The sequence below is a fragment of the Pagrus major genome, chromosome 13 (assembly GCF_040436345.1).
Source record: "Pagrus major chromosome 13, Pma_NU_1.0".
Taxonomy (NCBI): Eukaryota; Metazoa; Chordata; class Actinopteri; order Spariformes; family Sparidae; genus Pagrus; species Pagrus major.
Genome location: NC_133227.1, coordinates 11,075,141 through 11,086,217, shown reverse-complemented (window position 1 = coordinate 11,086,217; position 11,077 = coordinate 11,075,141). Strand labels below are relative to the sequence as shown.

The 11,077-nt window shown below is 42.5% G+C and overlaps 1 protein-coding gene across 1 annotated transcript; it reads right to left on the bottom strand.

Moving 5' to 3' along the window:
- Positions 1-504: 504 nt before the first annotated feature.
- On the bottom strand, positions 505-10,376 carry LOC141007731 (scavenger receptor cysteine-rich domain-containing group B protein). Its single transcript, XM_073480127.1, has 11 exons — positions 10,241-10,376; positions 8,881-8,913; positions 7,028-7,066; positions 6,200-6,502; positions 6,007-6,075; positions 3,428-3,742; positions 2,591-2,659; positions 2,198-2,266; positions 1,712-2,026; positions 908-994; positions 505-821 (listed from the first exon to the last, which is right to left on the bottom strand). The coding sequence occupies exons 1-11, from the start codon at positions 10,374-10,376 to the stop codon at positions 505-507; spliced, it is 1,752 nt and encodes a 583-aa protein (XP_073336228.1).
- Positions 10,377-11,077: the final 701 nt, after the last annotated feature.

Genomic DNA, 11,077 nt, shown 5'->3' with positions numbered 1-11,077 from the left:
GACTTTTCTATTTTCTGGCATTCCTGTGGTTTTTACTGTATATTTTTTCCCTATTTATAGTTGTGTTTGTTTTATCTTACATACTTGTGAACTTAGTGATGTTCCCAAAAATATCTCCCTTATCCACTTACTAAATAACTGATGGATTTCCTCCAGTATAACTTACTTAATCATCAAAGAATCACATGTACAGTAAATATGTTAACATTTGGGGTCAAAAAAGAGAAGGACAGACAGTTAAAATCTTTGCTTTTCTTTGTTTATCAAATAAAAAACAGTGTACATTGTATTTTATATCATATATTTATTTATAAAGTGCTTAATAGGCATAGATAGTTTATAATATGTAATCATATATTGTCATATTAGTTATTTTGTATGTTGTTGGTGGTGAAGTATTCCTTCAGCAATGTGAAATCTGTTATTTACATAATGTACACAAGTCCCAGGATGGTACGCCCACTTCCTACCCATTGTGGAGATGGGAGTGTGGTTCTGCTGAAATCACGACAGTGAGCAGGTGACACCAGCATCTTCAGTGTGGTCACAGTTGTGCACTTTCCAGGATATATGGGAGCAATTGTGAAGGGAGGCCTCCATGCCGCTGCACTTGAGATTGTCCAGCAGGATTGTTCCTGTGCCGGGCCCAAAGAAAGCTTCCCCCCAAGCCGCTGTGGCTTCCCCACAGCCCAGTTGGCGACACACAACCTGCGCGTCGGGGATGTCCCAAGCATCATCGCACACAGTGCCCCATTCAGAATCTGAGTACATCTCCACCCGACCCTCACACCGGTGCTGGCCACCCACCAGTCTCACCATTCCTACAAAAACAAAGAAGAGTCACATTTATCCAGAGTCTAGAGGAAATGGGTTGATTTTGTGCTGGTTGAAGATATATTTAACTGACCTTCAGAGGGTGGTGGTGTTGTGGTGATGGAAGGTATGGTTGCTGTTACTCCAAAGTCACGTCCACTTGCGCTGAGGCTCTGAAAAGCTAAAGAAACAGAGGAATGCAGAGTGATGCTCGTGGGTCCTGCGCATACTCAGGAAATATCAGGTGACAAAAGCAATAGCCAAGCTCTCTTATAATGAAACTAGTGATCAATATAGGAAGTCTCTTGCTTGGCTCCTTCATGGCCACAATGCAAAGACCCACTTTGCTGACACATTTCAACAACTTTCTGTAAAATGTGTTTTCTGTAATGATTTTGATGCTTACAGCCCTAGATTATGTCACCTTTTCCAATTCTAATTGCCTGTGGAAGGACACATACGTTTATACAAATGATTAAAAGGTGCTGCCTTTAGATAATAAATGTAGACTCATATTTTAAGATCAACCTGAAACCAAGGATGTGCTATCTACAGAAAGTAAAGGGAAGTCTGTATGTGCTTTTCATTTAGCCTCAAAGAAGTGAAATTTGGCCTGCAGGCATTCAGTGACGCTGATTTGCCTTGACTCATCCACTGTATTTTTTATGCTCTCTGGGTTGTCTCCTCCTTAGAGTACTTCACTAGAGTCATGCATTGCAACTGGACAGCTCAGCAGGGCGGGCGCAGATGACTGGATGCAACGGAAGTGAGAACTTTCAGAGGAACTGATGACTTAAGATAGAGGTTTGTGACATAGACATTCCCTGCGTTCAGTATCCATAAATGGATGCCTAATGGAGCCTGCATCAGCCTCAGATGATGTCAAGTGTTGTCTTACGTGCACAGATGACTCCAGCGTCTTCATGATGGCCACAGTTGTGCTGACCCCAGCCCAGGTGGGCGCAGTCAGACAGCTTCCGTTCATTGCCGTTGCACTCCACATTGTCCAGCAGGATCAGACCCGAGCCGTAGCCGAAGAAGGCCTGGGTCTTGGCCTCGGTGGCCGGGCCACAGCCAAGCTGCTTACACACCACGTGGGCGTTCATCATGTCCCAGTCATCGTCGCACACTGTCCCCCAAAAACTTTTGTAGCGGACCTCTACACGACCCTGACAACTATTGTTACCATTTGTCACCCGGATTTCTGGTATGCCTGCAAAGGAATAAAAAGACAGTTACAACACTGTAATTACTTGCATACGTTTCTTTTCTTATACATTTATATGGCTGATAATTAAATAGTATGCTGTAATATTCAGTATCAGTCCAGTGCTGAAACATACTGTATGTGTTCACAAAGCAGGAATCACTTTAATATCGTTACCTTTTGTCTGGGCAGTTGTGGGCACAGTTGTTGTAGTTGACGCGTTGGTGACTGGAATGATCTCTGTCGCTGGAGGGAAGATGTAATACATGACAACATTACTTGATGGCTCACCCGACCTGATAATGATCATGGTGAGGTCAGTCTGATGCCCTCTTCTACCACCTTCTCTCCTGGCAGTGGTCTAACACATTAGAGAACATGTGGGAGAAATGGCTCTCCCTGTTGGTCATGTGGCAAAAGTGCACATTTCTTTCTTTTTTTTTTTTTTTTTTTTTTCTTTTTTTCCAGAAACACCAATAGGACATATGGATGCAAAGAAGTCACGGTCAGTGTGTGCTTGCTTGCTTGCTTGCTTACACATAAACATAACTGTATACTGTGTTTGTGTACCTTCGGTGTTATACGTTCCCCAGAGTGATCTCTGGCTTTCTGTTGCCACAGGACGTACAGTCGTGGATCCTGAAGAGGGTAGAAATGGAAATGAAATAATCTGTATGTGTACAGTACAACTGTGCCATTAATATTTATGCAAATACAGCTACTGCTTGTTACTGACACAAATATCACTGAAACCTCATCTGGTCCTCGTTATTCAATATCCCTTGGAGAAGCGATAATTTAGGATTTTAGCTTGTCTTAGCTGTGCCTCAATATTACTAACTGACTTGTTCTATATACCTTGTCAAGCAAAAGTATTTCCACAATAACTGCCATTAGTAAATGAAGATTAGATTAGATAATGTAAAAGGTGAGGACTGTGACAAATTGTTATCATCTTGTTGCGTCCAGATCGATCAGCAACTTAAAAGATGATTATTAGTGAAAATGCAGAGGTACCTGGAATTATGGCCCATGTCCCAATGGATTTTTACTATCCATTATCTTTCTAGTAGCTGATCAGTAAGAAGCACTGGAATGATAACAGTTTGCCAGATTTCCTACATTTCTACGACTTTCAACCTGGAACACAGCAGTGGGCTATGAGAATTTAGCTTCCCACCCTGAGCGTGATGTCAGAGGAAAATGGCCACGGTGTGAATATGGTCAGTGCTAATAAGCAAATGTTAGTATATAAACTATGATTATGATGATAGCTAAACAATGGTAAACATTATACCTGCTTAACATCAGCGTGTTAGCTTTGTCATTTGTCATTGTGAGCTTGATTTCTGGTTTACACCTGTATGACTTGTGTAAATGCACATTCAATGCCCGACAGCAGCGTACCGGTGCAGGTGACCCCAGCGTCCTCATGATGGCCACAGTTGTGTTTGCCCCAGCCCAGGCTTTTGCACTTAGTCAGGTCCGGCTCATTGCCGTAGCAGTTGACATTGTCCAGGAGAACCAGGCCGGTTCCGTAGCCAAAGTTGGAGTTGGTGTGTGCAGAGATGGCCGTACCGCAGCCTGTTTGTTGGCACACGACCCGGGCATTGTTGAGGACCCAGTCATCATCACACACTGTCCCCCAGTTTCCCTGGTAGTAGATCTCCACCCGACCCTGGCAGGCGTTCTGTCCATTCATCAGACGGATGGTGCCATCACCTAAACCAGGGGAAAGATGGTGGGATTTGTACAGACTCTCTGTCTATCAGTGTCTGTAGGATTTTATTAGAATCTTTACTAATGTCAAATTTAAAATGATTTGGGGGTATCAAAGGAAACTGTATCTGCTAGGATTTAGCTATACGTGAGTGAAAAAGGAGAAGGGTGTGGACTTCTTAAAAAAAAAAACCTAAGCAGGAGATTAAAGCTGTACATCTGATACGGCACGACACACGTTGTCATCTTATGCCTCAGCCTAGACACACCCTAATAGAGACAATGGACATTCCCCCTGTGTCCGTCATTTAAAAAAAATCCTCTTCACCTGAAAGGGATCCCTGAATCTGGATGGTTTCACTGCACTCCCAGTGGGTTACATGAATTAGCCAGACACGTCACTTGTTAACTAAATTGGATTCTGTCCTAGTCTCTCGTGATCCTCTCAGGAATTAAAGGAAAAAAGCAAGAGGGCGAACACAACAAAGGCAAACCCGGCAAACAATAAGGACGGCCTGGAATTCAAGAAGCCTTTGAGCCATGTGTCCCTGAAGGTGTCCAACAGATACTTTCTCTGTGAACTGAAACTGAAAAGCTTTTGATGGCGAGTCAAATTTTGTTACAGTTTGGCAAAACTGAAATAACATATCCCTTCAATTCCATTAATATCTTCTCAATACAGCTATTGTTTAAATAAACCTGACTGTGGTCATGATCTACATTTTGGACCCACACAATGACAAAATAAGCCATCATTCATTATTTAATGAAACCTGCCCTTGCTATTGTAGGAACATCTGGCATGCCACCTGCCTGCTAGATCTGACTGTCTGTGTGTTTTTGATTTTGACCGTACAGCATAAAAACCATCGAATCAGACACGGAGAAAAGCTTAATTCCTCTGAATATAAAACATGTTTTCTAAGAATCCTCTACAATCAATTAAATCTGAGATAATGGCAGATATTTAGCAGCGACGATGCGACGCCTCCCCCTAAAAATTTATACAAATCAGCCCGATGGCAAGATTTAATTTTTAGGAGTGGACGGCTAATTTCATCAGTTGTGTGCACTGATGATTAGATGCGGTTTGTGTTTTTCAAAGAGGATATCTGCTACAGGGTCAAATGCTCAGACCTGCAATATAGATTTGTTTAGTTTATTTTAAGATGCAACGGCTAACAAGCTAGCACTCAGTTGCCTATTTACACATCCAGCAGATACTGAGCAACATTTCTTTTGGAACATGTTTCTGGCCAGCTGATGAGTCCAATATTTGCCTTACTTTTACTTCTTTTGTGGTCTGTACGACTCTAATAAAGGGACAGTTCACCCCAAAATCACATTTTTACCTCTTACCTGTAGTTCTATTAATCTATCTAGATTGTTTTGGTGTGAGTTGCCCCATTTTCGGCTGTAGAGATGTCTGCCCTCTCTCGATTTAATGGAAATAGATGGAACTCGGCCGACCCGCTCCAGAAATCAAGACCCGGTTCCTCAAAATGATCCACAGACTTTGTTCTGAGTAGTTTCATGCAGGAATTATTTCTTTCAACCAAACTACACCTGCCAACTGTTTCTCAGTGTAGACGGCAGCGTATCTACTCAGGGACAAGAGACTAACTAACTAAGGAGGTATGTCTGTTACCGTCAACAAGGTACCTAACAATAGGTTATGGACAATAAGAATGGAGCGTATGTGTTTGTCTTTCAGTACGTCACATAGCTAACATTGTGAAAAGGTCACATTTTGGCTAGTTTTAGGCACAAATACTACCACTTGGTTTGGTTTAGCCACAAATGTTTAGGAAAAGATCATAGTTTCAGCTAAAATAAGCTTGGTCATTTTGCAATTGCATGAGTTAAACAAAATATATAAGAATACGGATGGTTGATGGGTTGGTCAAACACACAACTTTAACACTGGAGACCAAAATCATGATTTTTTTGTCCAGTGATTGCTAAAGAAAACAGAAACACAAACCTACTGTTGGTAAAACCAGTCACATTGCAATACAGCCACAGCCATGGCACTGACTGAGCTAACTAAGCTAGCTATGTTACAGGAGGCTGAGAGCTGTGAGAGTAAAAAACAAAAAAATGAGCTAAAAGAGGCTGTAAGGCTCCACAGAGCTGAAGGGAGCTGCAGTTTCAGCTGAAATATCTCTATGGCCCCTTTGCCTTTTTAAAAAAGACAAATTCATCCCTCTGACGTTTCAAGTTGGCAGAAGACCAGTCTCATTTAGATAAAAGCATGGAGCACTTACGTAAACCGGAGTTCTCCCGGGGCGGTGTGGTGCGATCCTCAGACCCTCTGGCCCCCACCACTGCTGGTTCTGACAGCGAAATGAAAAAGAAGCAGGGATTTTAGTCATTATGTCCTCTTTTCTTTCCAGGGTTATACATGAAGAGATGATGCACCACTCCCTCAGCCAACTTAAAATTGAATAAAGGCTTTACCTCTGCAGGTAACACCCACATCCTCATAGTGGTAGCAGTTGTGGACGCCCCAGCCCAGACTACGGCACTGGCTCAGGTCTGTTTCGCTTCCTCTGCAGTCCACATTATCCAGCAGGATGAGCCCTGTGCCTTGTCCAAAGTGAGAGCTGCTGCCCATCGCCACAGCCACGCCGCAGCCCAGCTGCTGACACACCACGTTGGCATCCACCATGTCCCAGTCGTCGTCACACACTGTGCCCCATGAGTCATTGTAGCGCACCTCCACCCTACCCTCACACTTGTTCCGACCGTTCACCAGTCGTACTTTGGAGAGATAAGCAGACGGTTTGTGTCAGGGACTCTCTGTCAGACTCACTTGGTGTTTAATCACAACGGCATTTTCTGTTTTTGAGTTAGATTTGGATATTCAGGTTGTTGTTATGATTGTACCACATGAAAATTCTTCATTCTGAGAGACATTTTAACAATATGTTTTATTTGAAATAACAATGATATGAGAAGACAGACTAGCATGGCTCTTGTTTAATGACAGCTAATAGCAAGAAAAAGAAATCCTTCTGGACACAATAGGCCACATGACTCCTTGGAAGTGAGTGAGGTGGATACAGGAGGGTGGGAGGTTACATAGCAAATAAGTGGGGATTAGGGAAATGGAGAGCTGGGAAAGTGACCTTGTTTAAAAAGCCCCAGGCACTGATCTACCTTCTGTACTCTGTTTCACTGACACACAGCCAGCCACTGATAGGCTTTCATGGCGTGGCCTGGATGCAGACATGTTGTTCTGAGTGTCTGGGCAGATGCGGCGGTGGCCGTATAGCTCATGCTTACCTTGGACCTGCGTCCTCGTGGGTGTTTGCAAGCCATTGGCTGAAACAGGAGGGAGGAGGGGATGTGAGAGGGAGGGAGAGCGAGAGACAGAGAGAGTATGGTGAAATTATTTGTTGAAAGGAGGCTCTTGGCCTTCCATAGTCACTGTACTCTATATCTACTATATCTATTTTCCTGTAACACTAGACACATACTGAAACCACAACAGGAGGCCTGTTCAGACCAGATCAGTTTTTAGCCATGCTAGCAGCACGGAATAGGGAGGAAGAAGTCTCTTGGAAAACTATCGATTGCAATAAATTTAACATTCATGGTCCTCAGAGGATAAATCCTACTTAATTTGGGGATCCCCGACTTTACACCTAATGAGGTCCACTTTTGTACTTTGTGTCAAATGTCTCAATAACTATTGGGTGCAGTGCCACAGGAATGAGTCCTAAAACCCAGAAATGAGTCAGCATTTTTTCCCTTTCCCTTGTCTCAAAGTCAATGGGTTTTTTGAATGGGTTTTCAGTTCAATGTCTGAAATAAGGTCTGTGGTTATACACAAGCTTAAGAGATGTTCACGTTTTGTTCTACGTCATAGAATACGCCAGCACACCAACACCCCACGTTTGAATTATAAAGCGCTTATGCGTCTTAAAAGCGGTGGTTGCTAACAAGTCGCTGAATGAGACTACAGAGGTTGTCGGGGACATTAAACGACATCATGCTGAGCACAGAGACGCATCTACTCACTTGTCTATCTTTTCGAACAAACTTTAGTTGCGAACTACTGTCACTCTCACTTTACAACTTGTACATTGATCAATTTATAGTAAAGTGTGTATACAATAGCATAGTCAGATCCTTAGTGAAGTCAAGTGACTGCAATGTGGTTCTTTTATAGCCTAACATTAGCTTTTTACTTCTGGCGATTGCATTTACTTCAAAAATCATAAAAGTGGTGTTCGTTTGTGTGGATTATCTGCTGCACAAAACATGTAAGCATCATAAACCTGTGTTTGCCACAGAGCTTATTTTCCACAATAATCCAAAATCCAGTTCAATAATCCCATTGTCTTTTTGTAGAGGGAACCAGGGTGATGCTAACTTCTGGGTTAGCCTACAAAAATACATCATCCCTGTAGCTTTCTATAGCAATGAGTTTTGGTTCGCACATTCATTCAAAATAAAAAATAAAACTTTTTTTTTGTTTTACTGATACTGTAGTGCTTTGTATCAACTTGTCCAGTGCTTTGGTTAATGACCAAATACATGCTAAACTAATGACAGTCTCATCAGCTGTTCTTTGTGTTGTGTGCTAATTAGCATTAACATGCTGGAAAACATGATACTGTGGAACTTCTATGTTGTGCCAGTTGTTAGTCTATGTTAGCACTGAGACAAACCGCATAAAATAGATATTATTTATGTAATCATATCACACCAGAGTCCATTTATAACTGAGCTGTCATCTGTGTGTATATTTCTGAGATGTTAGTGTTTTTGACGCAACACAATCTTCCCAAGAGTCACATTGGATCTTTCTAGACCAGAATAAAGGACAGTCTAACGCCTGAAGACTAATATCTCAGGTTTCAACAACTCACAAAGACACCACGGGGACTTTTTTAGACATCACACCCAATGTGGGTCAATTCACATGCTTCTCCTGTCTATTTGTAACATAGAAACATGTACAGTATATACATTTAACCTCCCATTTTAGCTTCAGGCGCTGGTAATACATCTGTTTACATTGTCACATGCAGGTCATGCCTTGGTTTATATTCCAGGTGGACGCAGTTGTTATTCTAAGGGTTATGGCTCCCTATCCATAAGTAGAGTATAAGGTGATAAATATAACTTACCAGATACAGCCCGTCTGTTTACTTTCATATCTCCTGAAATTTGAATACAGAAAAATGTTAGTGAGACAAACATTCTGATAACTGTTCTATCAAGAGACACAACCAATAAGCTGGTGTCAGCACATCTGAATAAATGGCTCTATATATATTTGTCCAGTGAGTGGAATTGATCCTGGCTCCCCTACAAAGTAACTACAGGGCTTTTAGCTGCAGCTATCACTGGTAAACACCGAGCAGACAGTAACTGTGGACACAAAGCATTCATCTACAGGGAGATCACTTGCAGGTACACCCGGTTCCTCGGCATTATTAACGCCCCAACATGCACTGACACACAAGAAATGGTCTCATGTGATACATTCTGTTTCAGTTTATGCCAATGATAACATTTCCCTCTGGACCAACTTTTCAATTATGAAATGTAGTATCACAAAATGTATTTAATTGTACTTATTTAATAAACACTGAGTGAAATAGTCATCGTATTTAAGAGTTATAAGAGCAAGAACACGTGAGAACAGCTTTAGATAAAGTTTGGGTGTCAGTTTCAATCTTCATACAACCAACCTCTGGTCCTGAGCCAGTGTATGAAAAATCACCCCGTAGGGAAATCACATACTTTAATAAGCTGCTGTATCCGACACTCTCCTTTGAGAACTTGAAAGAAGTGCAACTTTTAAGGCCTATTACTTTTCCATATATATTTCACATTGTTCCCTTCAACAATGAGAATGCACCACAAATATTATTGAAGATCAGTTCTTTAGCTGATCTTATTACTTTGTACGTGCAAATAGATTTACAGATGTAAGTAAGCGTGAAGTAAAGGTGCAATATGTAAGAATTGCTCACTTGCTGAATTCATACTCACAACAAATAGAGGGCAGCATGTCACCAGAGTAACCACTAACTGCTGCCAAGTGTTGCTGCCTTTAGCTTGTTAGCTCGGTTAGCTGTGCAGCTAGCGGTCCAGGCTGGGACACTGCGGAAGTGTTGGTGTTTACACTGCTAGCACAGGAGCTTTGAACCTGGACATCCCAGGGCTAGCTGGTTAGCATGCTTAATATTGCAACACAACACATAGACATCATAACATCAAAACTGTTTTTCTCCACATACTGTTGAGAATTTTAGTGACGGCTTGAATGTTTTTTTAACCAAAATTCTTACATATTGCACCTTTAATCTAATATCTGCTATTCCTTTGCTAAATCACTGTGTGCCAATATTTCTCAAAAATGGACAAAAATAGAGGAGAATGCATGAGATCTAATGACATGTAGTCCTCCGGCAGCTTGGAAGGAGGGGCCTTGACCTGTTGACCTGGACAAATCCGGCATGTTACCCCCCACACACTCACCAAGTCGCATCAGCACGCTGACGGCCACCAAGACGAAGGATCCCAGCAGGGTCACCAGTACCCAGACGGCCAGGTTCCAGCACCTACACTCGCTCTCCACCACACGCTGGCCTCGCATGGCTGCCTGACTGACCATCCGCCTACAACACACACATTCACACACTGTCAGTTTCTCTCACCAGGCCTCCCAGAGTCCCGAGCTGAGTGTGAACACACTTCTAAATGTACCAGACTAGAGAGTAGTAGACACTTTTCTACTACGACCAAACAATCCGTTTTTTTCTGTCCCGGGTCAGAGTAGCCTAATTATAGTATTGGATTGTTTTCTCTACTGTGGCCTGCAGCTGTTGTTACTGTGCTGTAGGTATTGATGGTAGTCTGAGGTCGGGGTTGTGAACTGTGTAGCTCCAGAAGAAATCGTTTGCAGAGATCATGTGATGCACATCGCTCCCTGTGGACATTAGAGAGCTGTTAGGAGGTTCTTATGGCATACAAACACTTGTCGGAGCAAACCAGGCGGAGATTAGAAACATACAGTCACCACAGTTACCAAGACTTGAGCATGTGCCACCGAAAAGTACAGTTTTTGCCATAAAACAACGGGAACAGGGAGTCCAGTTACACTGCTGTTTTGTAAGCACAAAATGGCCGCCGTGCACCAACTTGGCAGCAGGTGACAGAGGCCACACTAAGCTGAAGAAGTTTCTTTTCCAAGTTTTCCAACATCGTCAACAACTGGGGAATTCTTGTGTCACAGACGGAGGCGGACACCTGTGGCGTGGTTTTCAATGGATAATGAAGGGGACTTTCCTTCAGACAGACAATATTGGGATTCAC

Coding starts and splice junctions, on each gene's coding strand:
- LOC141007731 (XM_073480127.1), bottom strand. CDS start 10,376: ATGGTCAGTCAGGCAGCCATGCGAGGCCAGCGTGTGGTGGAGAGCGAG. Junction 6,076..6,199: donor TGTGGGTGTTACCTGCAGAG/GTAAAGCCTTTA, acceptor TTTCGCTGTCAG/AACCAGCAGTGGTGGGGGCC. Junction 3,743..6,006: donor CCGGGAGAACTCCGGTTTAC/GTAAGTGCTCCA, acceptor CCCCTGGTTTAG/GTGATGGCACCATCCGTCTG.